The 27,336-nt window shown below is 58.6% G+C and overlaps 3 protein-coding genes across 7 annotated transcripts; 1 reads left to right on the top strand and 2 right to left on the bottom strand.

The window, feature by feature from the left end:
* Positions 1–402: 402 nt before the first annotated feature.
* On the bottom strand, positions 403–12,408 carry SLC25A23 (solute carrier family 25 member 23). Its single transcript, XM_058728269.1, is given in 11 exon segments — positions 403–2,339; positions 3,315–3,428; positions 3,431–3,452; positions 6,868–7,035; positions 8,030–8,137; positions 8,282–8,434; positions 8,525–8,683; positions 9,733–9,844; positions 10,139–10,226; positions 10,821–10,947; positions 12,066–12,408. Coding segments are annotated over 11 exon segments (1,392 nt in total). The 5' UTR covers positions 12,222–12,408; the 3' UTR covers positions 403–2,154.
* A 1,554-nt stretch (positions 12,409–13,962) lies between these two features.
* On the top strand, positions 13,963–17,155 carry CRB3 (crumbs cell polarity complex component 3). Of its 3 annotated transcripts, none has more exons than XM_058728281.1 (5): positions 13,963–14,675; positions 14,904–15,079; positions 15,826–15,899; positions 16,223–16,366; positions 16,717–17,155. In XM_058728281.1, the coding sequence occupies exons 2-5, from the start codon at positions 14,998–15,000 to the stop codon at positions 16,786–16,788; spliced, it is 372 nt and encodes a 123-aa protein (XP_058584264.1). In that variant the 5' UTR covers positions 13,963–14,675; positions 14,904–14,997; the 3' UTR covers positions 16,789–17,155. The 3 variants fall into 3 exon arrangements, 2 of the variants coding, with proteins under 2 accessions (XP_058584264.1, XP_058584263.1); XM_058728280.1 differs by having other exon boundaries at positions 14,022–14,667; XR_009261174.1 differs by having other exon boundaries at positions 14,048–14,667; positions 16,223–16,523.
* Positions 17,156–17,285: 130 nt separating this feature from the next.
* Positions 17,286–26,305, bottom strand: DENND1C (DENN domain containing 1C). 3 transcript variants are annotated; one of them, XM_058728259.1, is made up of 24 exons: positions 26,284–26,305; positions 25,945–26,052; positions 24,777–24,841; positions 24,652–24,695; positions 24,478–24,527; positions 24,127–24,246; positions 23,974–24,043; positions 23,724–23,798; positions 23,564–23,629; positions 23,412–23,465; positions 23,190–23,300; positions 22,339–22,439; positions 22,199–22,244; positions 21,970–22,071; positions 21,750–21,875; positions 20,801–20,905; positions 19,914–20,004; positions 19,782–19,822; positions 19,494–19,565; positions 18,844–18,888; positions 18,664–18,771; positions 18,407–18,474; positions 18,075–18,282; positions 17,286–17,964 (listed from the first exon to the last, which is right to left on the bottom strand). In XM_058728259.1, the coding sequence occupies exons 2-24, from the start codon at positions 25,959–25,961 to the stop codon at positions 17,341–17,343; spliced, it is 2,409 nt and encodes an 802-aa protein (XP_058584242.1). In that variant the 5' UTR covers positions 25,962–26,052; positions 26,284–26,305; the 3' UTR covers positions 17,286–17,340. The 3 variants fall into 3 exon arrangements, with proteins under 3 accessions (XP_058584242.1, XP_058584243.1, XP_058584244.1); XM_058728260.1 differs by lacking the exon at positions 26,284–26,305 and having other exon boundaries at positions 24,478–24,549; positions 24,777–24,916; positions 25,945–26,044; XM_058728261.1 differs by lacking the exon at positions 26,284–26,305 and having other exon boundaries at positions 24,478–24,549; positions 25,945–26,044.
* Positions 26,306–27,336: the final 1,031 nt, after the last annotated feature.

The raw sequence follows: 27,336 nt of genomic DNA, 5'->3' as shown, positions 1-27,336 counted from the left end.
TCTCTCTCTCTCTCTCTCTCTCTCTCTCTCTCTCAGAATAAACACATATTTTAAAAAATGGTTAAGATGGTAAATTTTACGTGTATTTTACCACAATAAAAAAATATTTCAATCTAAAGCATTTGCCATTTTAAGGCCCCGGTTGGTGGTAATTTACAGCCCTGGGCAAACAAATACCCTTGTGTAATTAGAGTACTGGAAAAATCCAAAGTGCTCATGAATGTGGATTTCTCACTGCCCCCACTTTACAGCTATGGAAACTGAGGCTTAAAGAGGGAGTCACTTCCTGGTCTCCTGGAACTGCGTGTGACGGAGGACGGCCCATGTCCCTCCCCTGCTGGGTAGTTTGAAGCGGTCCCCCATCCACCCACCCCTTTTCAGCAAAAACCACAACGAAAGAGCTTAGAAAGTGTATCCTTTTGCTCTTTCCTTGGAAATAACACACACAGGTGGGGAGGTGAGACACGGTGTAGGTGGGAAGGGGAGGTCGGGGGGGGGGGGTCCTCCAGCCCCCTGAAACAACACAGCTCCTCTTTTGCAGTCCTCTAATGGGGTTCCCCAAAGACTTGGGAGGAGTGAAGGGAGGGGGTCCCCAGTTATGCTAAGCTCAGAATCCAACTATAAAGTGCAGAATGTACAGGGTAGTGGGGGTGCTGGGGGGGGGGGGCTTGGGTTATTTCAGGGGGAAGGAATGTCTGCTCCTCTCTGGTAGAAAAATAGACGTAGACTGAGTTTGGGGATTTGGCTTGTTCGTTTTGCAAAAGCAGATGCTGGGCTCCAGGGAAGGCTAGTCCGGGTAGACTTCCTCCTGGCTCCCAATCCTGAAGCCTGGGGAGAGGCTGGCAGTGCTAGGGTGGGTTTGGGGGGGTCCCCTTAATGTGTCCCCAGCCTCAGACTGCCCCCTTGCCAGCCCCCAAGAAAGAGTGACTGGGGGTTATCGTTAGCCTAAAGGTGGGAAGGGGATGGAGGACACTGCAGAGCATTTCGGGGGAGCAGTTTCCCCAGGGGCCAGAGGCGTAGCCATGCTGGGTAGGTGATGGGGGTGTCCAGCCTCTTTCTAGGGTGTGGGAGGGACCTCTCCTTCCTGTGCTGCCAGAGTTTAGATGGGTCAGGACTTTGGACAAGTCCCAAGAAGGAGGCCAGGACCTGGGCTTCCCGCAGGCTCCTTAGACCATGGGCTTTGTGTCACAGGGAGGGGGGAGGGCCCTGGGCTCTGGGGTGTGTCTGCGACGGGGGCGGCGCGCGTGGGATCCAGGATGCTGTGATTGGCCTATTGGGATCTATCTAGGCTTAGAGTCTGAGCACTCAGGATCCAGTGCCTTGGGAGGATTCCGGTCAGAATCCAGGGGTTAAGGGGCTGGGATCCAGTGCTTGGAAGGGTCGGGGTCTCCTTCCTATGGGTGAGGTTTCAGCATCCAGTGCCTGTGGTGAAGGGGTTGGGGCCCAACAGCTGCAGTCGCCGGGACCCACGCGCTCTGCCGTTGGGCTCTCACATTGTGGATTTAGAAGCCAGGATCCAGCCGGTCAGGGCTTGGGAATCCGAGATCCGGTGGTTGGGGGTTGAGGGTGTAGTGGTTGAAATGTATGGAATCCAGTAGTCAAAGCAGAGGGATCCGGGACTCAGTGTCAAGGCAAAGGAATTCAGGAATCCAGTAGTTGGGGTGAGGGGATCTGGGATCCAGTGGCTGGGGCCCCGGGATCTAGGCATTGCATTGTCAGGATCCGGTGGCTGAGGCTTCTTGGTATCCAGAATCCAGTGGGCGAGCTTGGAGATCCAGGGCTGGAAGCATGGGGATCTGGGATCCGCCAGCGGGTTTGGGGATCTAGGACCCGGTGCTGGATCTGGGGCCTGAGGGAGCTGGGGTCTGGGTGTTTAGATATGGCGGTATGTGCTCCTGTGGTTGGGTTACCAGGATCCGTTAGTTGGGTTGTAGGGGATCCCCTGGTTAAGACATGGAGGCCCAGGACCCAGTGTGTGTGCGGGGGTGGGGAGGGGGCGGAAGCCGAGACGTGGGGAGCAGGACCCAGTGGATTAGGTGTAGGGATCCTGTGATTTGGTGCGGGGGCCCTGGGGTCCATTGGCTGGGCCATCAGTCTCCAGTGGCTGAGGTGTGGGGGGGTTTCGTGATTGGGGTGGGGCAGGCTCTGGGTCCCTCACCTGGACGTGACCCCCAGGGCCTGCTTCATGTTCTCGTAGACCACATAGGAGATGCTCACAGCCGGGATAACCTTCATGAAGTTGGGGGCAATGCCCCGGTAGAGGCCCCACACGCCATCTTGGGACAGGATGTGACGGAACAGACCCAGCATGGAGAGCTGGGGGGCGCCCTCGATGGAGGCTGGGAGGGGTGGGGAGGCCGGGTAAGGCCAAAGGGCCCCTCTCACTGCCCCCTCCTACTCCCAGGACTGGGCTTTTGGCCGCTGCAGCAGGAGGGAGGGGGTTAGATTAGCAGTGGGACCTACCACTCTAGAGATGGCTGTTCACCGTTCCACCCGGATCTCGAGGGCCCAAGTTGGGGGATGATTAGAAACAGAGAAGGGGTATGTGTGTGTGTGGTGGGAGAGGGCACAGGCGTCTTCCCCTTCCTGGAACTCATCTCCCTGCCTCTTCTCCCAGCTGACGCTCACTCTGCCTTCCAGCCTCCATTCCAAAGCAGGCTCTTTAGGGGAGCCCTCCTGGGTACCCCAGTCTAAGTGTGGCTCTATCCCTTCTCCTTTGCTCAACCCTAAATCCATACTGAAGTGTGAAACGATTTATTCAGCATCTTGCTTCCCTTCCAGCCTGGGAGCTGTCAGAGGGTGAGAACCCAGGCTTATGCACTGATACACCCCCAGAGAAAAATCACAAAATACAAACGCTAAAATTCCCAAGGAAACTCCCCAAACAGATCCAGGAATGTGGTGTGTGTGTGTGTGTTGGGGGGAGAAACTCCTAAAAGAAAACTACAGAGGAAAACAAAACACCCATAGCCAGCCTGGCCCCACCCCTCCTTGACCTGAGCTTCCCCCCTGCCCGTAATCCAGCCTTGCAAATTGGAGCTCAAACGAGCAGCCCTCCCAGCTAAGATTGCTAGGGCACTCTTCCAGGAACGGCTGCACCTGCTCTCCTCCTTCGGCTGAAGGGCCCCTGTTCCAGTGTCACAAACGGGTACACTGAGGCCCAGAGAAAGGTAGGGACTTTAGTGAAGGCCATCCAAGTCCAGGAAGATCGCAGCCTGGGACTCCGCCTACCCGGGACCGCGGGAGCTGGGGATGAGGGGGAGGGGCCCAAGTTGTGAGGCTCTCCCCGCCCTATCCTCCCACCCAGGCCTCACCTTGGGCCTGCATGCGGGTCCGGACCAGGGCCAGGGGGTAACTGGCTATCTGGCCACAGGTGCTGGAGACGGTGCCACAGGCCAGGAGCACAAGGATGCCTGGGTCGGCCGAGTCTGGAGCCATCGGTTCTTCAGCGTCTGGCAGGGGCAGAGAAGGGATCGGGATTGGACTGGAACTGGCAACACCGCAGACCCCCTGCTGGCTGGCTTCTGCAGCCCCCCCCCCCCCACCCCTGACAGCAGCGGGTACTAGCCTAGCGGTGCCTCCTAGGTGCCCCACAGCACTGTACCTGCACCCTGCCACTCAGTCCTCAGCTTCTATGGTATGTGGAAGGATGGCCCCTGCCCCTACTGTCCATGCCTTGTCCCTGGAACCTGGGAATATGGTACCTCCCGTGGCAGGAGGGACTTTGCAGATGTGATTAAGTTAAGGGGGCACGATGCTAGAATATCCAGGTAGGTCCAGTGTCATCATGAGGCTCCTTATAAGAGAGCAGGGGCACCTGGGTGGCTCAGTCGGGGGAGCGTCCAACTTCGGCTCAGGTCATGATCTCACGGTTTGTGAGTTTGAGCCCCGCGTCGGGCTCTGTGCTGACAACTCATAGCCTGCTTTGGATCCTCTCTCTGTCTCTCTCAAAATAATTAAACTTAAAACATGTTTTTAATTAAAAAAAAAAAAAGCACTGTCATAAACATGTACTGTTTTAAACCACTAAGTCTGTGGTCATTTGATTCAGCAGCCATAGAAAACTAACACCCTCGCCAAGGTGGACACCCCGTTCTTATCCCTTACCATTTCGACCCAAATCTGTTGACTCCCAGCTGCCAGTATCCACGGTTCTGCCTGAGGACTCTCACTGGACCCGGGCAAGGCTGTGCTGAGCACCCAGAATAGGCGGGAAGTGCTGGGGAACCAGCATCCCCAGAAGCGAGCTTCAGACAACTGACTGGGTGTATCAATACCCCAACTCCCTTGCGTCTCTGCTGGGGCGTGTTCTATGCAGGTGCCTGCAGAGCCCCCCGCCAGGATTGAGCTCCACCTGCCCGCCACGATAGCTTGCTTGCTAACAGGCTCAATTATGTCCTCCCAAAAGGTATGTTGGAGTCCTAACCCCCAGGATCTCAGATTGTGACCTTGTTTGCAAAGAGAGTCTTTGCAGGTGTGATGGGTTGGGGTGAGGCCATCCTGGAGTAGGGTGGCCCCATAGTCAAAATGACTGATGTCCTTCTAAGAAGAGGAGACACAGAGATGGAGACGCGTAGCAGCGGGGAAGACAGCCACACGGAGACAGAGGCCGAGATCGGATGGATGGGTCTACAAGCAGAGAAGCAGCAAGGGTTGCCGGCAACCACCGGAAGCTGGAAGAAGCAAGGAAGGATTTCCCTCTAAGCTTTCAGAGGGAGCATGGCCCTGCCGAGTCGAGTTTAGACTCCGACCTCCAGAGCTGTGACGATAAATGTCTGTTGCCCCCCAGTTTGAGGTTAGGCGGCCCTAGGGAGCTAATGCTCCTTGTTTTGGTCGCCTTACCTTCCCGCCAAACTACTTGCTCTCACATCCCTGCTTCTGGAAGACCTCAAACTAAGACAAATACCACTGTCGTCTCCATTTAATCGATGCAAAACTGAGGACCCGGGGAAGCTGCTTACCCAGAGCCACAAGAGACAGGTGGGAATCAACATTCAGAGCCACACCTGAGTCCAGAGTGGGGCGCTCTGTCTTTAGGGGCAGCCAATCCCTTATTGGAGCCTCTGTGAGAACCTTCTTTCATACTCTGGGACTGGGATGGCTCCTCAGTTTCATTTCCTATGTCAATTCTAACCCCTTGGGAATGGCTGCCCGGAAGTGTGTTGAGAGGGACTCGGTGCTGTGATAGATAGATGCGTGATGTCTGGCCTCGGGGCTGTGATTGATTCGTGATGTCTGGCCGGAGCATGGAGTGAGCACATTGGAAGCAACTGTTCACCATTACTGCCTTTGCAATTCTGGAGCAGCATTTGCCAAACTGGTGTTTAATGAGTGTTTTAAGAGCTGTTCTGTTGAAAAGAAGTTCTGATGACTGCATAGGCATGGCCCGCACTGGGCTAAAAAACAAAACAAAACAAACAAAAAGCCCCCAAACAGTGAAATCACTGCTCTGTACACTTGTCAGAGCCTTTAAAGGACTAATGACGAGTTTGAAACTCCAAGAGGGCACAACGCTTCTCAAACTCCTTAGACCTCCCAGCTCCCTTTTGCTGGCGAAGAATGGATCAAATAAAGTTATGTCTCATTTCTGCACACAGCCCTCGATGGCTTTGTATTGCGCTTAGGAAAAACCAGCCATGTCATCGAGCTCTTGCTGAATCTTTGGTTCCTTCAAGCCACTCAAGACTTCCACTCCTCCCGCAGGCCTGCCTCTGGACCTACACTCTCTGCCTTGTTCACACTCCCTCCCGCATCACCTCTCAGAGGCGAGCCTAGACCCCCCACCCCCTGCCCACTGTTACTTTCAATTACACATCCTGTTTTGTCATCTTGTGAGAACTGAGCGGGATCTGAAACTGCTTGTTCGCTGGTTGGCTGACTTCCTTGTTCACTGGAGTGGGTGCCCCAGGAAAGCAAACATGGTGTTATTTAATGCTGTATCTGCACCAATCAGCACAATGCCCAGTGCTTTTGGATGTTTAGTAAGTAGTTGCTGAGTGAACCAGTGAATAAATGAATGGATGAACGAATCAACAGACAGGTGAGTGAATGGGGGATGGCCTTGTCTCATTTGGCTGCATAGATGCTGGGTGCTGGGGACATCAAGTATGGATGGCAGGTGTGGAGTGTTGTAGGTCAGGACCAACCACATAATTCGCAAGGTCCAAAGCATATTAAAATTATGTGAGGTCCCTTGTCCAAAGCTGATTAGGAATTTCAAGACAGCAACAGCAGAGCATTAAACCGAGGGCAGGGCCCTCTGAACATGGGGCCCTTGGCAACTGCCCTGGTCACCTGCCTGTGAGGCTGGCCTTGTCCCGAATACAAAGACTTTGGGGGATGCCTGGGGACAACTGGGGCTGTGCTACCGAGGAACCTGGTGATCCCACCAGAAGAAGGTAAAAAGTAATGGACAAGGTCTCTGTAAGAGAAAAAGCAAAAACCCAAAACTCCCTGTTCCTGCGTCTCTCGATAAAGGTACTGAGATGTGTAGTTTTTACGATGACAGCTGATGCCGAAACGGGCAGGCCCTGAAGAAGGCATCGGCTGGGTCCGATACGTGCTTTGGGGAGGTGGGCATCTTTCAAGCTCATCTTCACCTGCTCCCGTGAGTCTGTGAGCTACCGTGGTCCCTGAGCTTCCCGTGTCCCGAGACTCAGGAAGGCTGAACTGTAAAGGGAAGTGATGAGAATTCTCACAGTGGTAAATGCAAGAGTCGGGAGTCCGATGGCTGAAGGGGTTCCCCAGGGCCCATGGCGCTTCTCCCTGGTTTTGGAGGTCGACTGAGTCGGCCCATGGGAAGACGGTGTCCTGTGGGCAAATCTCAGAGGGGAGAAAAAAGGAGGGAGGGGCGGGCTACCCACAGACCTCATAGACGGCCAGGTCGATGCCTGCGTAGGGGATGATGCCCAGCACGTTGGGCAGGTAGCCTCGGTAGAAGGCTCGGGGCCCCTCTCGCTCCAGGATCTGCCACGCACAGTCCAGCAGCCCCTTGTACTGGCCCGTCCGGCGCAAGGTCAGCCGCGTCTTCAGCACCTGGAGAGAACCCGGTTATCCCTGGAAAAACTGCCTCCAGACACACCACATCCAGGAACGAAGACACGTGGAAATGGCTACTTCTGGAAGGATGTACCCTGGCAATACTGGAATTTAACAAACCACTTACTCTAGAATCTTCCGTCATCCCCAAATCCCTATACCTAAAAATGTTGACACCTCTCAGAGTTACATATGATGGCCACTTCTGTCTCCCAATATCTTGTTCCCTTTTCCCCTTAATAGAAGCTATAATTTTCAGCAAGCACAGAGCCACTAGAAATAAAGACTACATTTCTCATTTTCCCTAGACGTATGGCCATGTGACTAAGTCCTAGCTAACGAAACAGCAGGAAAACAGGTATGTGTGACTCTCAGAAAGTATCCCTAAAGGCAGGGGGGTGCTCTTTCCTTTGTCTATTCTTCCTTCTTGACTGCAATATGGATGTGATGACTGGAGCACAAGCAGCCACTTTGGTCCATGAGGTGGGTGCTACATTCTGAAGTGCTGGAAGAAGATAGAGGGAAGGAACTTGGGTCTCTAACACTTTGAACTCACCATACCTGCCCTGAACTGCTTACCTCAGACTTCATTTATGTGATTTGAGTTTTCCATGATACACTGCAATCCTCATACACTGCACAACCTGAAACCTGAAACGATTTCTCTGAAAACAGTTTCATCTAGAAATGATTCCCCTGGGAACAAACATCCTGGAAATCAGTATCCTTAGAAGAGGCGTGACTGGGAGCGGCTGGAACCCACGGCTGCTGCCTAAACAGTTATGACCAACGCGACCATCCCCAGGAGACACATCTCAGTGGCCGACGCCCACACAGACTACCCATGAAACAGCATTGCTCTAATGAGCTACAGTCCGAAGCCGGGAGAGGCAAAGTTGTAATTCCAACGTCTACCACACCGCAGAGTGACATGGTTATTGCGAGCCTCCCACCCTGCCACGGCGCCTCTCCCAGGGTCCCTCCTTCTCACCTCCATGGGGTAAATGATGGTTTGGGCTGTGGCGCCAGCTAGGGAGCCGGCCACAAAGCGCTCCTGCACGTGCAGTGACTCCTGCTGCCCTCGAATGGCCCGCTTGATCTGGAGGTGGGAGAGGTGGGCAGGATCTCAGGTCCTCCTGCTGCGGGCGCCACACAGGGGAGCCGATGCCCCTCCCCACCCCCACCCCCAGGCCAATCCCACTAGCCCTCGCGTCTGGCTGACACCTCTCACGCCTGCCCCCACCTGCTCATAGGCCATGAACTTGATAGCCGACTCGGGTGCGATCTTAAGCACGTTAATCCCATTCCCGCGCCACAGGGAGCGCATGCCCCCCTCTCGGATCATGTTCTTTAGGCCCCCCAGGATGTTCAGCTTGTTGGTCTTGGAGGCGTGGACCTACGTGGGGAGACAAGGTGGCTTTGCGGTCCCCTTGTGGGGGCCCCGGGCCTGGCGCGGGGGAGGGGGGCTCTTCCCAGGGCCCCTCACCTGCATGAAGACCTTGAGGCGGTCCAGAGGGGCTGTGCCCGTCCGCGACACCGCACCCGCCACCGCACCCGTCACCAGCTGGTTCCACCACGTGCCGCTTAGCTTCTCCTGCTCTGAAAACTCATCAGGAACAGTCAGGCACTCGCCGATGTCCAAGACCTAAGGACGCAGGGACTGGGCTGTCACGCCAGGGGGCAGGGAGATGCGACTCAGCCCTAAACGCTAACTCCCTCACGAAGCCCAGGACACCCAGGGAGTCTGCCAGTGCATCGCACTCGGAGAGCCCAGGCGATCCCTCTTGGACCCCTAGCAGATCCTACCAAAACATCCAGCCTGATCCCACACAGGATCCTAACACCCCTCCTGGGCACCTCCACCAGATCCCACCAAAGGAATCTACTCACACATCTACACAGAAAGATTCCTCCCAGAGCCAATCAGACCCCTTTGAGGGATCCCACCCAAGGATCTCCCACACAAGGATTCCACAAGATCCCTCCAGGGCCACATGAGATCCCATCAGGGACCGGCCACATAAGGAGACTAGTGGATCCCTCCCAGGGCCTCAAGAGATCCCACGGAGAATCTGTCCCCCAGGGATCACCCCTCCCCTAGAATTCACTTATAGACATCCCAACCAAGCCCCCTCATGGATCCCCAGGGTGGGAATCTCTGGATCTCCCAACAGGATCTCCCCGGATCTCACGTGTGGATTCCCCTCCAGATGCCATCAGACCCCACTGGAAGCATCACTCGGAGATTCCCAACTAGAAGCTGGCAATCTAGAGCACTTCCTCTCCCACCTTCCAGTGGATCTCAGTGAACCCTCCAAAGAAGGTGGCTTTCTTGTGAGTCCCTTCGGCAATAGAACCGTTTACTGAGGCAAACAGAAACCAGTAGAAGGAGAGCTGTGGGTGGAAGCTGGGGGCTGGGTGACCCACCTGGTGAGCTCTTCCTTCCCTGTGCTCCCACCTCCCACAGTCTGCCCCCATGGCCCCAGAGTCAGGTCTGAAGGGCTCCAGACCTCCCCGCAGCGGGTCCCTAGTCCCCTGAGCACTGATCAGAGGAAGAGAGGACTGGAGTTTCTCATCCCTTGACCGTTCCCAGCAGCTCCTCCTTCTCAAGGCTCCTGACCCAGCCCCTCCGTGCCCTGGGGAAACCAGAGTAAGGCCCGGCCGCCAAGCTGGGAAAGCTTGCCCCCACCTCACCGTCGAATGTTTCCAGAAATAGACCACATCCTCCACATTCTCCAGCGAATGCAACAGAAAGTGGTCGCGCCACTCCTGCCAGTCGATGGTCACTGTGCCGTCACGGTCCATGCTGCGGATGTGGGGCGAGGTGGGACAGAATCAATGCTGGGGCTGGAGGGGGTCGGATGGGGTTCGGTTGGTTTGGGGGTAGACTGACTTCCTGTGCACCGAGAGCTGGCCATTTTGCAAAGGGGAAAACTGAGGCTCAGAGAAGTGAAGAGAGTGGCCCAGGATTTGCCTGACTCCCAAGCCCGCCTCTCAGCTCCACCTGCCCTGGGATCGGGCCTGGGGCCTAGAGGTCCAAGGTGGCCGAGGGGTCCCGGGGACCTGAGTTACCTGCGATTCTGGAACCCCAGCTACTCACCTGGGCAGAATTTTCTCTGCTTGCTCCAGAGAGATGGAAATACCCAGAGCTCGGAAACTCTGCTGGATCTCAGACACATCAATATGACCTGGGAGGGGGCCAGAGGTAGAAAAGAGTGTGTGTGGGGGGTGGTGGTGGGGGGAACCCTGGAGCCCAGGTGCAGTACAGCTCAGAATGGGATGCTCTAGCAAGACCAGAGGATCCAGGAACCCAGGGTGAGATTTGCAGCAGGGTGGGGTGGGGTGTCACTGACCCATTGGGATCAGAGAGGTAGAACTGAGAAATGTTGGGGGGTGGGTTCCTCTGTTCCATGAATGAATGAAAGAATGAATCCAGGATAAGTATGGGGGTCCTTATGCCATAGGAGATTGAGAGGCAATATTAGGGATCCAGAAGGATGGGGGGTGCCTACATCTCCTAGGGAATCCAGAAGCAATATGGGGCATCTTCGTCCCTTAGAAACATAAGGGTAATAATAGGGGTCGCATCCCAGAAGGGAAAGGAGGTAGGATGGGCCCATGGGCCCAACCACCTAGCTGGGGGGGGGGGGGGGGGTGAGGAGAGCTCCCAAAATAGCCTGTGAGTCATCAGGGAGAAGCGGCCCTGCCCCCTCCTCCTAGCGCTGCCAGTTCTAACCCCATTGGTGTCTCCAGGGCCCCTGCAGCCCATCCCTGGGCCTTACCATCCTGATTCCGGTCCAGGCTGTGGAACAGAAGGAGCAGGCGCTGTTCTCGCTCCTGCAGGTAGCGGCTAAACTCCTCCAGGTCCAGCCCACCGTGTGGGTCAGTGTCACCCTCAGGGGAACTGCCCTGGCAAGGGGGAGGGATGAGGGAGCTCCAGATGGCCGCTCCCCATCTGCAGGGGGCACGGCAAGCTTATGGCCAGGGAACTCAGAGCCCCCCCAGAACCTAAAGCAGGGGAAGGCGCCGGCTCACTTCTCAGCAACATGCCCAAGCCACAGTTGAGCGGTGGGGTGGAAAGCAGTTGTCCAGTTTTCCTGGCAAACAAACTGAGGCTCTCCAAGGTCGAGTAACTTTTTCAAGGTTACAGAGCTGGGAAGTGGTAGGTAGCCTTGGGCTCTTGTCTCTGAAAGCCTGTCCTCCCAGCTGTCTCTTAAAAAAACAACAACAACCCAAAAACCTGTCCATATGGCTGTTCCGGGAGCTCCCTTTAGAGACAGCTCTGGGCAATGTGGGGTAGATCCAAGCTGAGAGCCCACTGGGCCTCTGTCCTCCCACCTGGGAAGCGGAGGCTTGTACTGGAGGCCTCAAGATGCTGTGGAGACACTCCAGTGGCAGCTGGGGCTACAGGTGTCAGGGACACCTGCATAGGTCTGGGGGCAGGTTCCTGCTTTCCTACACCCCCAGCTAAGGCTGTTGGCGGGGCAGGATCCCCGGCTGGGATAGCCTGGGGCATTAAGCCAGGCTTATTGGAATGGGCAGGTCGGGAAATGTAAACATTGAGAGGCTGGGCGGCTTGCTGGGGGTGGGGTGGGGGGCAGTGGGTGCCCAGAGGAGGGGAGGGCGGACGGGAAGGGTGTGTCTCCTGAGGCGGGAGCAGGGTAGGTCTTGGGACGGGTGGAGAGTTCAGAGGAGGGTGTGTCCAAGGCAGTGGGCAGGAAAGCGGACGGGCTCCATTCGCTGGCAGCCATCCCCCACCCGCCAAGCACCGGCGACGGGGGTGGGGACCGGGTGCTGGCAGCCGAACTGCAGGCCTGGGGCCTCCTTGGCTCGGTCTGGGGCGAACCCGTTAGGCCCAGACACGGTGGGCAGGGGTACGGGGGCAGAGACGCTCAGGCTGGGCACCGGCCCTGGAGTGCAGCCACAGGCACTCCCAGGCAGCGGCGGCGCTCCATTCAGGGGCTCGGGTTACCGGGCGCCGGCCGGGCCCGAGCGCCTCGCGCCAGGCTGGGGTCCCGCGGGGGTACCTGTTGGGTGTCGCGGTTCGGGTCGCCCCCGCCCAGCCGAGCCAGTCCCTGGCGCAACTCGTGCACGTCCACGCGGCCGTCCTTGTTACTATCCAGCTCCTCGAAGAGGCGACCCCAGCGCTGTCGCCGCTCCGCATCGCCCGGGCCCCCCCGCATGGCGCCCGGGGGGGAGGGGAGGCCCGGCAGCGGCGGCCTCAGCGGGGGCTTCGCGGCTCCCCCTCCCCCCCGGGGCCCCGCAGGGCCAGCTCCGCGGCCACGGCCACCGCAGCCTCCGCGCTGCCCGCCTGGCTCTGGCACTTGCAGGAGCCGGTGACTGCTAACCGTCGCCGCCCGCGCCGGAATTGGCGTCTCCTCCCCCGACCCGCATGGGGGGGGGAGGGGGCCGGAGGCGGAGCTGCGGGTGTGGGGCGGTGTGTCGGGGATGCTCTGATATTGCACAGCCTAGGAAGCACCAGGGTTCATTCTGGGGAGAGGGGCTGGAGAGATCAATGGTCTCAATTCTGCTTTCAGAGTTCGGCCTTGCGTGCCTCAGTTTACCCTCTGCCCCAAGGGGCGAAGTAGAGAGATATCAGGGATTTGGTTTCGTAATCCCTTTCCACTTGACCTCCCTCCCCTACTAATCCTCTTTAGGCGCCAAAGTACTCGTTTTCAACCCAGACGTGCTCAAGAACCAACCCGAGGCCATCCACCCTCCATCTGCCCGCCCGCTCATTTCACATCCCCCACTCGGCCGCAGAAACAGAAAATCAAGAGGCGGTGCTTTCCCCCCGCAAGCTTTACATCCCTCCCGCGAGCCTCCTTTCTATGTCCCACTTAGACTGGGAAACGGAAGATCAACTGGCGGCGCGGCTGCAGAGTCGGTTTCCTATTGGCCAGAACTGCTGGAGCTGCGCCCGCCCGCCCCACCTGGGCGGGGCTTCCGCGCTGAACTGGTGCGGTCTTGGGCCCCCGCGACTTCTGGCTGGCCTGGCCGTCTTAAAGGGGCCGCGGCAGGGTCCGGTCGCTTGCCTGACTGCTCTCTCCAGACCAACCTGGGCCTCTCAGTATCCCAGGCTCGAGTGCCGATGGAGACCGGGAAGCCGAACGCTGGAGGCGCGGCATCCGCCTGTCGCGCTCGCTGCACCTGCCGAAAGTCCCTCCCACTACTTTTGGGCGCAGTTTCTCGAGTCACCATTAGGGGGAGGGGCGGCCAGAAACACACTGGCGAAAAATAATAATAGCTAACATTGACTCACGGCGTTGCACAACCCAAGGCCTTTTTTACTCACCTCTCGCGTCGTCCTCGCCAAAACACTGTAAGGTAGGTGGGTGGGACTGACTTTCCCACTTCACAGATGAGGAAACAGAGGTTAAACTGCTCTCCCCAGTCCACATGCCCACTACAGGGCAAAGCAGGGATTTAACTAGACCTGGAATTCTTACCCATCGCTCTATACTCTAAAAGTGATTAATTTCCCCTTAGCCGCTACTCTTCACCCTAGAGTTCCCAGGAGGTGGTGGTCTTATCATCATCGTCCTTTATCCAAAAATACAGCCATGAGGACCCATTTAGTCCTGCCCAGCCAGTGCTCAAATAGGTGCGTCCCAGACAAAGGAGCCTCTTCTTGAAGGTCCCCTCACAGATATTTTCTTCCTAGGTGGTCCTTGCAGGTGCCCTTCAACATGGGGAATACAGATGTTTTCCCACAGAAATGCCCCCAACAGGTGTTTTCTCACGGAAACACCCCTAGCAGGTGGGCCTCAATACACAGAAGCCTTTGTCCCGCCGCGCGCCCCCCCCCCGCCCCGCGCGCCCCGCCATCTGCTTTAATATGACTTGTCTCATGCAGATGTTCTCAGGTTTTTTTCTCACTTCTCAATTCTATGCAGATACTCCCCATACAGCCTATACCCTCCATTTCACAGGTATGTTTCTCAACAGAAATCCACTCAAGAATGCATCATACAGCTCCCCTCCACCCGCCCCCCCCCCCCAAAGGCATGTTGCAGTCAAGTATACACCCATATGGGCACGTTTCCGTGTCACTGGGTCCTATAAGGTGTACTTAAACGCGGACGTGTCTCGTGCAGCTCTTTCCGATACATTTCTACGCAGGAATTTTTCATACAAGCGTTGTTCATTTCATAGGGGAGCCATGCAGATGCGTTTCCAAAACAAACGTACCCTAACCCAGACGGCCGCGGTCAGGTGTTATAACGCAGGCGTGTTCTACACAGCCGTTTCCCACACAGGTATGCTTCCGTTCGTCCACACTCCAGAGATGTGGCTCAACGCACACGTCTCCCACAGGTGTGCCCGCAACATAGGTGGGAGGTCCCTCTTACCGTAGCTCGCTTCCGCCCCCTTGCTGTTGTAGAATTGGGTTCCCGTTACAGGTGCGTCCCTGGCGCGGCCCCACCCCCGTTTGGCTCCGCCCTCCCATCTGGGCTCAGGTGCACGAGCCGGAAGTGCGCTCCTCTCCCAGGTGAGTGACTAAACTTTCCGGGTCACGTGAACGGGAGGAGCTGGAGGAGTCCGACCGAGCTACCGACCGACGCACCGAGGGTTCGAGCCAGGTACTCGGACCGGGCACCGGAGCAAGGTCGAAGACGCCTGGGCCAGGTAGGGAGGTAGGACGCTCGCCTTGGCCTGCCGCCCCTTCCCCCCCACTTTCCTCTTCCCTTTCCCCAGCCCGGGAACGCGCCGCTTCGAGTTAATCTTTAATCTCTGACCTCTGGCGGCGGGGGCGGGGCAGGACTCCGGGGTGCCCTGGGCGGGTCACCCCTCCCCTGGGCCTGCGCCCGAGCCCAGCCCCCTCCCCCACCCCACCCCCGGCCCTTCTCTTTCTCCCGCCCCAGGTGCCGGGTCGCAGGTACCCCCGGCCCGAGATGCAGTAGAAGCAGCGCGCAGGAGAAGCCCGGTTCCCGGTGCCACCAGCCCGTCGCCCGGCCCATGGCGAGCCCCGGCCTGGGGCTGCTTCTGGCGCTCGGCCTGCAGCTGCTGCCCGCCCGCTGGGGCCGGGCCTGGGGGCAAAGTAGGTACCGGCCCGGGGCGCGCACGGGGCGGGGCTTCGAAGCGCGGGTTACCTGGGACCCGGAGAGGTCAGGAACTGGGGAGCGGGCATGGGATACCTTGAGAGGCGATCAGTGCCAGGGGTTTCCTTGGGGCGATCAGTGCCAGGGGTTCCCTTGGGCTGTCGCCGTCGGTGTAGAATTCCTGAGTTCCTGAGGAAGGGGGAATTGTGATCTGGGGGACAGGAGCCTCTATACCTGAGTCTCAGTATGGCTGAGGTGTGTTGGGCAGACTGGGAGCCAGGAGGAGACCTGCCTGGAGCTCTGATCCCGGGTTCACCAGGCTGGCCAGAGGTGTGGACTCAGCCATTCAGTCCTTCTATTTCAGTTTCGAGAGCCTGGGGGGAGGTGTGAGTCAGACACTCCAGGGAAACGCAGATCCACCCAGATCCTTAAGGGCCGAGGGAGGGCCGGAGAGGTGGGGGGGGGGGGGGGGGAGGGGGCGGGGGGCAGGGTCAGGCTCCAGACACCATCCATTATAGCAGACCCCAACTCAGCACAAACTGCCAACTGCTGTAGGCTGCTTACTCGCTGCAGGGCTCTGCTGGGTTCGGGGCAACATCAACCCGGTGGGCCCTTGCAGGCAGGGCACCCACAGTCTCTACCAGAATGAAGACTCAGCAGAGTTCTAGCCGAGGGATGCCCGAGGGAGGTGCAGTTGTGCTAAGATGGGAAGGATAGATGAGGAATAATTTGTCCCTCCCCGCAGCGCTGGACCCCCCCGGAAATGACAACAGCACCATCACACCCTCTGACCCGGGCTCCGGCTCCCATGGGGCGCTGGTGAGTTACATGTGGGAGGAGGGCAGCGGGGTGTTATTCAGGAGTCCCACATGTAGCAGGTGGAGGGACCCAGAGGTGGCGGGTGCTTGGGAGGGGGGGGATCCCAAACATGGCAGGTGGGAGCCTGGGAGCCCCAGATGGGACAGATGGGACACGGGAATCCTGGGTGGAGGAACCACACCACCAGAAGTGACAGGCTTGGGGAGGAGGGGGGGGGGGCTTGGGGAGGAGGCGGGGGGGCTTTGGGAGCCCTGGATGTTTCTCAGGTGAGGGTGGACAGGGTCCCCTGGCTCAGGTGAGCACACCTGTCCCCCCTCCTGCAGTCTCAGGAGGCCATCACCGCCATCATTGTGGTCTTCTCCCTCCTGGCTGCCTCGCTCCTGGCCGTGGGGCTGGTGCTGCTGGTTCGAAAACTTCGGGAGAAGCGGCAGACACAGGGCACCTACCGGCCCAGCAGCGAGGAGCAGGTGGGTGCCCGCGTGCCGCCGCCCCCCAACCTCAAGCTGCCGCCCGAGGAGCGGCTCATCTGAATGCCGGGGCCCCGTTGCCGCCTCCACCGCTGTCCAGGACTGCCCGGCGCTCGCTCACACACAGCAGCCGCCACTGAGAAAACAGCCTCTGATGGTTCAGGAGGACTTGGGGGGCCACGGGGCACCTGCCTGGTGGGCTCGGTGAAGCATGCCCCCTTTGCTTGACTGCCTGCAACTGGGGGGTGCCGGGGCTGGGGGCCCGCCTCCCCGCTTGCTTCACCATCTTTGCTCGGCTGTCTGGCCCGCTGCCACACAGGCCCAACAAATCCCCTCTCCTTTCCTTCCAGTTCTCCCACGCAGCCGAGGCCCGGGCTCCCCAGGACTCCAAGGAGACAGTGCGGGGCTGCCTGCCCATCTAGGTCCCTTTTCCATCTCTCTCTCTCTCTCTCTCTCTCTCTCTCTCTCTCTCTCTCTCGCTGTGTGACCTTGGGGGAAGGCAGAGCCCTCTCTGGACAGTCAAACCTACCTAGTGCTTAAGAATAGAAGGGAGGAAGGTGCTTCCAAGACTCTGCCCCTGAGGGGAAGGGAGGGTGGTGCTGCTTACATTTTATATATATATATATATATATACATACATATATACATAAATCCCATAGTGAGATATAATAAAACCTTTTTTTTTTTTTTAAGCCGGTGGGACAGGAGTCAGTCTAGATGGAGAGGACAAACTCAGGGCTCATAGGCTGTTGAGAGATGAATTGCAAGGGTGCAAGAATCCAGGGGGGGCTTCCTGGAAGGGAGGGGCTTCCTGCTGCACCTGGGAGCCAGCTGGAGGAGGAGGAGGAGGAAGGTGGCGGATGGGGTACGTTTCTGAGCACAGAGAGGGCCCCCAGATAAACTCACCAGGAAAACCAGCTTTGGGCTCATGTGGCTTTATTGAAGGACCAGGGTCTCCTCTGGGACCCTGATTCTTAACCTTCAAAACACTTTTTAAGCTCAGCGACTCTGGGCCGGCTCCTACCCTGGGACTCCGGCCAGTCACTGTCAGGTGCAGCAGGGGGTCTGAGGGCTCCTGGCCCCTTGGGGCACTGGAAATGAGCATGTTCTGCCAGCATGACCTCAGATGGCTGGGGCCTGGGGTTCTCTGGGGAACCAGGATCTGAGGAAGAATCAAGGGGCTCAAGGGGTTGGGATGTCCAGGTAATATCCAAGTTGGGCTTTGTGGGGACCAGAAGCTGGGGGCTTTCTGGAGGGCTGGACTGGGTGGGTGCTGTGGACAGCTGAGAGCAGGGGCTCTCCTGGGCTCTGGGGTCTTCAGCTGCCTTGCGGGGAGGGGAGAGATGTAGGATGAGAAGACTGGACTCGGGGTCCCCTCGGCTGCTGGGGTCTGCAGAAGCTGGTGAAGACAGCGACGGGAGGATGGTTTCTTGGCTGGCCTCCAAGGCTGGCTGGGAAATAGGGTCCTTTGAGGAGGTCGCGGCATCTGAAGACTGGAGGGTTTGCTGAGATGGCACGTCAGCAGGCAGGGACAGGGGCTGGGGCTCTGGAAGTTTCTCATCTTCTGGTTGCCATCTTGGTCTTTCTGCTATGTCAGGCTGGGTGGGGGTAGGGAAACGGGCAAGTTGCTGGCCTTCAGATGCTGGAGAAGGCTGACAAGTCTGATGGACTTTGGGCAGGGGGGTTGGACGGGGGCTGGGGCTCTCACCAAGCTGAAGCAGCTGTCTGTGTCCTCTCTGTGACAGCAGTCCAAGCTCTGGCTGGGCCGCAGGCTACCTGTCCTGCTGGCTCCCAGGCTCAGACTGTCCAGAATCTCGGCCAGCAAATCTAGTTCTTCTCCAGACCCCAGGAAGCTGCTGTCCAGAGCTTCCTCTGCCCATGGGTCCTGGGCCTCCTCAGGGCTCAGAGCAGGTGTCCTGGGTAAGGATGGGCAGCCCCAGATGTCTGCCCAAGACCCCTAGTCCTAATGGGACTGCTCTGGAGGTTCTGGAGTTTAGGGACCTGGCCTCCCTGCCCCCTCCCCCTGCCTTTGAGTCTCACCCTTCCTCCAGGGACTCAGAAGGTCTCTCTTCTAGTCGCCGTCTCCTGCTGGGGCGAAGGGGCCGGTTCTGCGAAGGACAGATTTGGAGGGTGGGGCCTCAGGAACTACAGGTTTCTGGAGGAGGGTGTGTGGTAAGTGGGCCCCGAACACTGGGGTAGGTGAGCATGCGAGCAAGAAGTCTGGGTGTAGACAGAGAAGAATGGGAGAAGGACAAGGTGGCGTTGGTGTCGCAGGGTGCTGGGGGAGACGCACTTACCTTTCCAAAGTGCTGGGTGATAGGCAGGCGCTGTTGCAGGCGATCTGAGCGGCTGGTGAGGGACGGGGCTCTCAGGGAGCCCCCCCTTTGCCGGCGAGAGTCCCCATCCTAGGAAGAGGGTGGGTGAGCCGGGTGGGTGAGCCCTTCTCCACTGCCCCGGCCGTTGGCCACCGGCCTTACCTTGTACATCAGAAGGCTCTGCACACCCTTCAAGCCGCTCTTGGCCTACGGAGGAGCCACAAAGAGAATTAGACTCTGCAGTGCTTTGAACCTGGGCAGTCAAGAGCTCGGCTCTCCGTCCCCTAGGATCACTGTCCTGCCATCTGTTCACGTTTGTGCTACACGGACCACCTGAGAAGTCAACACAGACTCACCCCTTGCCTAGTAGAAAAGAATTCCCAGAGGACATAACCACTGAACGAAATGGAGAGTGGCAAACACAGAATAGCATTCAAAAGACAAGCAACAGATAAGACCCAAGGGACAATTTGCTGCGGCAGAGGTTGGCCACAGGAAACTTCGGGGCTCGGGAGAAAAGGAAACACAAGGGCAGAGGCTGGGACCGTAGTGTCTGAGGACAAAAGATGTTCGCCAATGAATCTTGGTTGTCAGTTTTAAATGGGGAAGAAATGATCCTGGCAGAAATGAGTAGGTAACTGGAAAATAAAAACGCGAAGACTTCTTTAACTGCCGGCTTGCTTCTGATAAAAAAAACATGTTTGCACTTTACATGTGAGGTTAAAATGTCCTGTCCCCACGAGGGGTTGACATGTGCCTTGTCCCCTGGTCTTCGTGACCCCCGGGCGGTGGCCTGTGTCGTGTAGCCTCACCGAGCGGTACATGTTTTTGACAGCTGGTTGAGTCTTGGCCTTGACCGAATGCAGGAGAGCACCGCCACCTTTCTGGGGAGACAGAATGGCAAGGGAGAGAGACTTGGGCCTCTGGGGTTACCCCAGACTCCACCTCGTCACCCCAGCTGTGTGAGGCTGGACGAGCCCCTCTCCCTAGCTGAGTCTCCATTTCTTCTGTCTATAAATGAGCATAACGGTGACCCTCCCTGGGGACTGTTACGGGGCTAAGTTAATCCCATAATAAACACTAAGAGTGCGGTGTTCTACCTTTAGGTTGTCTGCCCAGAGCTGGTAGGAGTACAGAGCGCCTGCAGTGAGGAGAGGGGTGGTCACGGCTGGCTGGCGGGCTCAGGCGGGGGTGCTGGTGGGGCGGGGCTCCGGGCTAGACACAGGGCTCACCTGAGGAGGCCCCACTGCAGGTGATCTCCTGCTCAAAGAGATCTGAGAAGCCCTCTCCTGTGTTCAGCTTCTCCAGTCGGCCTTCGATGAACTGGGGGTGGGGGAAGGGTCAGAAAAGGGCTGCCTCCGCCACTTTTGAATTGGAGGACCCAGGATTCTGCTGGCCCTGCATATGTGGAAGCCATCCCTGGCCCCTCCAAGGGACTCGCCTCCGGGACCCAGGAGTCTGGAGGCGCCTCAGGAAGCCAGGAAACCTCCCCCAACCCCGCACCAAGTCAGGACCAGTCAGGGACCAGACCCCGCCCCTCATAGGGATCCGGAAGTGGGACTCTGACACTCCCGACAGGCCTCCCTCCAAGTTGACCCCACCTTCAGGGACCCGAGAACCCATCCCTACACTGATGGACCCTGGAGTCCAGCCCGCCTCCCAAGAACCCCAGAAATCCGGCTCCGCTTCTCCTCCACGTCCCGATAACCCAGGAGTCCCCGCCCACCTCCTCTCCGGCAAGGGGAGGGCGCACTCAGGACACGCCTCCTTCAGAGTCCCGCAAGTACACCCACCCACCCCTGACCCTGGATGCTCCATCCTCAGGGACCCAGGAATTTAGTCCCACCCCAATCTCCCCAGGAACCTGGGAGTAGGTCTCATCCCTCGGGAGCCCAGGAGTCAGGGGCTCCCATCTTTAGCGACACAGTTCAGTCATGCCTCCCCCACCCGGGGACCCTGAGGGCGGGACCCCCCGCTGGACCGACTCTAGTCTCGCCCATGGAACCCAGGCATCCGCCCCTCGGGGTCCGGCTCGCTCCCAGGGACCCAGGGTTGTCCTCCCCAGCCCCTACTTAGCCCCGCCCCCGGCCCCAGCCCCGCCCTCAGGGTTCTGGCGCACCTGTTTGAACAGCTGCAGGTGCACAGCCCTCCGATGGAAGGCCTGCAGGGGCGCCCCCGGCTTCTGGGCCAAGAAGGCCTCTTCACTGAAGGTCACAGGCTGACCCTAGAAAAAAAAAGACCCGTGACCTGATCTTCCCGTGGCTCTCCTGGACCCCAACTGTCTCCCTTATTGGCTCACATATCTATGTAGCAAGGTTGAGCGCCTGCTGTGTGCCTGATCTTGCGCAGGGTCTCGTGGGCCGCAGGGAGGTGGGAGCCTTGGAAGAGGAGGAGGGCGGGACCTGACTCAGGTGCTCACCATGGGGGAGGACAGACAGTAGGGGGCGAGGGTGGGAGCCCCTTGAGAGAGAACTCGAGGGAGATGAAAGTCCTAATCCAGGCGAGCAATCATGGGGGCCAGAGCAGGGTGGAGACAGAGGAGGGGAGAAATGGGCAGATTTGGGATGTGTTGTAAAGGCAGAGCCAACAGGAATGTCAGATGCTCACACGATAGGCATCCCCCCCCCCCCCAATTTTTAGAATAGTTGTGAAAACGGGGGTGGGGAAGTTTGAGAGTCAGCAGATCCTGAGGTCCTGGCTTCAACACTCCCTGCTGTGGGACTTCTCCAAGCCTTGGTTTCCTCATAAGTAAAATGGGACCATAATGGTATCTAGCTTATCACACTGTTGTGAGCATTAAGTGAGATCATAGTAACAGAAAAACCTAGCATTTATTGAGTGCTCACGATGTGCTAGGCACTACCCAAACATTTTGCATATGCCCATTCACTGACTCACCTGACCCTTTTGTGTGGGTGCTAGTGGGATCCCATTTTACAGATGGGCAAACAGAGGCACAGAGTAAGTGCTCCATAAAGGCTAGGCATTTATTTTTATTATTATTATTATTATTATTATTATTCCTTCAGGACCCACGAGGCCTCTCCCTCGGCCTACCCGCTGCTCACCGGGCTGCAGACGAGCGCATCGCGGTATCCCCCGAAGAGCAGGGCCTGGGCTTTGAGAAAGAGACGGGACACCCCTTCCCCGGGCGCCAGGGCAACCTTCCTTAGCCGCAGCCTCAGCAGGGACACCTGGAGGACAAGGGGGCAGCTGTGAGCCGACGGGTGTGGGGCCTCCCCTCCACCACGCGGGGGGGGGGGGAGCAGAGAAGGGGGTAACACTGACCACGTCTGGGGGCAACGCTTGCACGTCGTCGAAGGGCGTCTCTAAGGTATTGGAGTCCACGTTCATCATCACGACTTCCTCCAGGGCTTTCTCCCGCACTCTCTGCATTGGGGAGTGAGGGTGGGGACGGCCGCTCAGGGCCCGAGGATCTCTGGCGGGGGCAGTTATTTGGGGGTCCAAAAGAGGGGAATCCCGCAGGCCGCTGCGGTCCAGGTCCGCTCTCACTCACCTCGGCGAGACTGGAGTGCACTCCGATGAGGTAGGGCATGGGCGCACTGCAGACGACCGAGGGGACAGGGTCATGCAGGCGCCGCCCAGGGCTCCCCAGGACCCCAGGCCTCTTCCCCAAGCCCGGCCCCCGCCCCTCACCAGCAGTAGTCCAGCAGATGCGGCGGCAGCGTGGGGATCAGCACGTGCTCCCAGTGCATGGGGTACAGGAGGGCGCAGGACGCGTGGACGCACGAAGTCAGCTGGGGACAGGTGGGGGGCCGTGGACTCAGGGCCTGGACCCCCAGCTTCAAGGAACCTCTTCGGGACGGTGGCTCTCCCGGCTCCATGCCCCACGTCCCCAGTCTCCTGTCCCTCTCTCCCCCTCCTCGCCCCTTGCCCACCCCCTACTGCGTGAGAGGTGAAAACTCAAATCCCTTTAGGAATCCTGTGACGGCCAAGAATTCGGCAAATTACAGGGCTTGGAGCAGGTGGAGCCAGGACTCAGCGGGTCTCAGGCGCTCCCTTTAGGGGGCGGGGCTAATATACAACCCTCGGGGAGCTCTCTCCGCAGTGGTAGAACAGCCCACTAACTCCACCCACAAAGAGGCGGGGCTAGAATTCAGCTTCCTTAGTTCCGCCCCTAGGGGAGGAGCCGGCGTTCCTCACCGCCCCCCCTTCCCCCACACGGGTCCTCCTCCTAGAGACCCAACTACAATTTAGAGCCCCCCCTCCCCCCACCTCCCCGACGGCACCCTCCAGAGGGGCGGAGCCAGCCTTGTTCTGGCCCATAGTGGGTGGGGTCTGGACCAAAGAGGGGGCGCTACAGCTCAGCCCACGCCGATTCCCCCCGCTAAGGGCGGAGCCAGGATTCCACTCCGTCCGGAGGCTCAGAGGGGCAGAGCCAGGCCTTCGCCTCAGGTCTCGCCCAGAGGAATTAGACTGGGAATCCGTCCCGTGGTCACGGCCCCAGGGGCGAAGCCCCGCCCCCGGCCCGGCTGGCCCCTCCTCACGGTGCTCAGCTTGCTGGCGGTGAGAAGGACCCTTCTCTCCGCCAGGAGCGCGGCGAACAGCCCCACGATGTTCTCGTCTGTCACCGCCACCACCAGCTCCGTTAGGTTCCTCTGAGGATCAGAGAGAAGCGCTGGTCGCGAGGGACCACAAGATGTGACAGCCCCCTCCGGGTTTCGGGACCTCTCCCCGCCCCCAGAACTCCCTCCCAGGTGTCCACTCACGTTCTCAGGAATGGATGGCAGGCGGCCAGAGTCGGGGGCTACGAAGCAGGAGAGCTGGTGGGGGGGTGGGGGGGGATGAGCGGAGACACCGATCAGTCAGGGGTTGGCCTTGCCTGGGGGCCCAACCCAACGGGGTCCCCAGTTCTGCTCACCGGCCTGCTGTTCCCAGGGGCAGGGGGCAGGATGCTTTGTGCACTGGAGATTGTCACTCCGCTGCCCTGGGAGAGAGGTGTAGCTGCGTGGTCCTCGGGGCTGGGGTACAGACTCCCCACCCACCTAAGCTCGGACGCCCAGGGATTGGGGGCTACTCACCAGCTCCACGGAGGCCTGGGTCCCAGGCAGGGGCTGCTGCAGCAGATTTAGAAGAAGTTCCTCGACCTCAGAGACCTGGGTGGGGGTGGAGTGTCTGAGCTGGGGGGGGGGGGGTGAGGATTGACTGGGGCTAGGTGGTCTGGGAGGAGCTGAGGGGCTCAGGTCAGGCCTGGGAATTCTGAGCCTGGTGGAGGGCTTGGGAGGGTAGAGGCTGGGACTCCCACGGGAAGAAGAGGGAGGCTGGTCTCACTTGGTCCTGGGCCAGGAGGTCACCCACGGTGTTCAGTAGCTTGTAAAACACCTCAAACCAAGGCAGGTGGCTGTGGAGAGGGCGCGTACGTTCCACGAAGTGCCCTCAGGCCAAGGCCCTTCCCCCCCCCCCCCCGAGCCCCAAATCTCACACCTGAGGATGCACAGGCAACTGTGGGCACCAGCCCGTAAGTGGCAGAAACCAAATCTGCGGGTTCCGCTCAGGTCGGTGAGGGCAAAGGTGAAATGTTGTACAGCTGGGCTGGGGGGCTCCCTGGAGGTGGGAAGGGCTCTCAGAGACCCAAGGGTCCCAGGTCCCTGAACCACGCCCCCCAACCCAGCACCAACAACACTCCTACTGCCGTGTCCACCAGTCTGGGGCTCTGGGTGTATAGATCCTTAGTTGTCAGGGTCCCTGAGTCCCTGGGTCCCTGGGTGTTTGAATCCTGGGGGCCCCTGAGAAGTCTGAGTCCTTGCGTTCCTGCAAGTAAGCTTCCTTCCATACCTTTCCACATCAAAAGGGAAGCAGAATTTAGGCACCATCTGTGTAGCTTCCTGGGGATGGAGAGAGGGCACACTGCTTGGCCATTCGGGTTAGGCCCCACCCCTGGCCAAGACAATCTCTTCCGCTGGGGGGACTGGCCCTGGGCCCAGGGGAGCCAAGAACCAGCCAGCGTACCTGGTCCCTGAAGTCTGGGGGAAACTGCCGCAGGATGGGGGGATCTGTGGGAGAGCCGGCTTCTAAGTTCAGGCCTCCAGACCTGCCCTCCATGTCCCCACCCCCACCCGATGCCCCCAACTCACCTTCTTGCGGGGAGGCAGGGCGGGCTGCTTCGAAGAACCAATCAAACACGGCAGGTGGACCCCCTCTGTGGGGCAGGAATGGGCTTTAGCGGGTCCAGGGGCTTCCTTCTGTGTCTGTGGTTGTGTCTGCAACTCTGTACCTGTGTGTGTGACCTCAATGGCTTGTGACAGTGAGTAGGTTGTGTGATGCTGTGCGAACAATAGTATTGATTGTGTGTGCGTGACTGAGAAGTGTGAAGCACCGAGTGTGACTTGTGTGCATGTGTGGACATGATGTGTGTGAGCCTGTGACTTGTGTTTATGTGCTGTGTGACTTGGGTGAGCACACAGGTGCGTGTGCCCATGACTTGGGTGAACATGCAGGGGTGTGTGTGTTTGTGATTCTCTCCTGTGTTTTCCTGGAAGGATGAGACCGACCAGTGTCGGTGTCCGGTCGATGAGTGTGTGTGACCAAGCCAGCGTGGGGACAAATAGCATCCACAACTTCTTGCGTGGCTGTGAGTGTGGCTGGGTAAATGTGTGAGCATCTCTGTGGTCTGGAGACCAAGAGACCCTGCCCATGCGTCTCTGGCTGGGAGACTTCATGGTGGCCCAAGGGCTGACCCCAAATTTGTCATCCGAGGAAGGAGGGCAGCATGCCCTTGTGCCCCTGGGGGCCCCGCACTCTTTACTGCCTTCGCTTGCCCCCCCACCCCCCACCCCACAGAGGATGCTGGGTCCTGGGCTCAGGGACAGGGACAGGGAGACCAGAAGGGAGACAACACAGGGATGGGGACTGACTATAGGCACACAGAGCCCCCGACACGGGAACCCCCCAGCACTTCACTGTCATGCTGGCATGGTCCCACACGAGCACCCAGGGACATGGACCCCACACAGTCTTCCCTCACCCCCAACCCCCGCTCCCTGCTGACCCCCGGAAGCCATGTTCCTCTTCACTCTGATACACCAAGAGGTGCCTGCTCAGAGTTGCAAACTTAGTCACCCGGAGCCAGAAGGAGAAAGAAAGAGAGGGAAGAGGGTCTGAGAGACATGCCCCAGTCCCAGCCACCTGCCCCTGTGGCTCACAACCCCTCCCGGGCCTGCCCCAGCCCGGCTCCCCATGGCCCCAGCCGGGGCCTGCTCTGGGAATCTTGGTCCAGAGAGTGGGGGAGGGTGTAGCTCTTACTCAGCTCTGGATCCCATGGTCCCTGCGGGGCCGCCGGTGGGGCCCTTGCCCTAGGGGTCCTGGGGGCCTGTGCTTGCGTAGGGCTGGGCCCTGAGCCGGCTCAGCTTCCTGTGTGGCCGGGAGAGGAAGTTTAACGGGTGACGTCCCAGGAGGGAGGCCCCCGCCCCCACCCACTGTGAGAGACCCAGGCATCCTGTCTCCTAGCCCTCCCAGGGATGGGTGGGCATGGGTGGTGGGCTCGGAGGCCAGACCCCCAGCACTGTCCTGCCAGGCCAGGGCACCTCTGACCCCTGACATCATACCCAGGCCTCCCTCTGTCTGTGGCAGCCAAAGACTCACAATTTGCCTGAAATGCTTCCTCTTCGCTCAACTCAACTTCGCTCAACTTTCCTTTGGTCTTTCTGCATCAGCCATTCCCTTTAGGACCACCAGAGGGAGCCAGGCTGGAGAGTGAACGTAGGGGAGCCAGGGAGGTGGAGAGACAGCACTCAGAACACAGGTAGAGGCAGGCCACACACACACACACACACACACACACACACACACACACACACACCTCTAAGGTCTCCAGCCAAGACACAAGTGGAGATGAGACTGAACAGAGAGCTTCATGCCCCCCTTTCTCTCCAGGGAGGCTGGACCACAACCAGGACTGCAGATGGATGGTGCAGATTACTTGGCATCCGTCTCTCTCTTGCACAGTCTTAGACATTGCTAGAGACTGAATGTTTGTGTCCACCCAAAATTTACATATTAAATCCTACCCCCGCCACCAGGGTGATGGTATTAGGAGGTGGGACCAATGGGAGACGATTGAGCCATGGGGGCAGAGCCCTCATGAGTGGGATCAATGACCTTATGAGACCCCAGAAAGCCCCCTCCCCCCTTCTGCCACGGGAGGACACGGTGAAGAGACAGCGGTCTCTGTGAGCCAGGGAGTGGGTCCTCAACTGGACACGAAGTCTGCTGGTGCCTTGATGTTGGACTTCCAGTCCTGAAAACTGCAAGAAGCAAATGTGTATTGTTTATAAGCCACTCAGTTTATGGCATTCTGTTATAGAAGCCCTAATGATCTAAGGCCTGGAGTCTGGGAGGAAGTTCAGCTGAGTGTTGACCTCTCTGTATTAATTATCTATTGCCGTGCAACAAGTCACCCTAAAGCGAACGGCATAAAAGAACACGTTTGTCATCTGGCAGTTTCTGTGGGGGCCCGGGCTCTGGGCACAGCTCAGCTGGGTCCTCTACTGCAGGATCTCTCAGCTGTAGCAACGTGTCCCCTGGGCTGTGGTCTCATCCGAAGGACCAGGCGGCAAATGGTCTGCGTGGAAGCTCACTTGGTGGCTGTTGGCAGGATTCAGTTCACTGTGGATTGTGGGACTGAGGGTCTCAGGT

The sequence above is a fragment of the Neofelis nebulosa genome, chromosome 4 (genome assembly GCF_028018385.1).
Source record: "Neofelis nebulosa isolate mNeoNeb1 chromosome 4, mNeoNeb1.pri, whole genome shotgun sequence".
In the NCBI taxonomy this organism is placed as follows: Eukaryota; Metazoa; Chordata; class Mammalia; order Carnivora; family Felidae; genus Neofelis; species Neofelis nebulosa.
The sequence above is the reverse complement of the archived record's forward strand: the minus strand, read 5'-3'. Positions and strand labels throughout refer to the sequence as shown.

Coding starts and splice junctions, on each gene's coding strand:
- CRB3 (XM_058728281.1), top strand. CDS start 14,998: ATGGCGAGCCCCGGCCTGGGGCTGCTTCTGGCGCTCGGCCTGCAGCTG. Junction 15,080..15,825: donor GGGCCGGGCCTGGGGGCAAA/GTAGGTACCGGC, acceptor CCCTCCCCGCAG/CGCTGGACCCCCCCGGAAAT. Junction 16,367..16,716: donor GGCCCAGCAGCGAGGAGCAG/GTGGGTGCCCGC, acceptor CTTTCCTTCCAG/TTCTCCCACGCAGCCGAGGC.
- DENND1C (XM_058728259.1), bottom strand. Junction 24,247..24,477: donor TTCCCTTTTGATGTGGAAAG/GTATGGAAGGAA, acceptor TCCCACCTCCAG/GGAGCCCCCCAGCCCAGCTG. Junction 18,475..18,663: donor TCACCCAGCACTTTGGAAAG/GTAAGTGCGTCT, acceptor TGTCCTTCGCAG/AACCGGCCCCTTCGCCCCAG.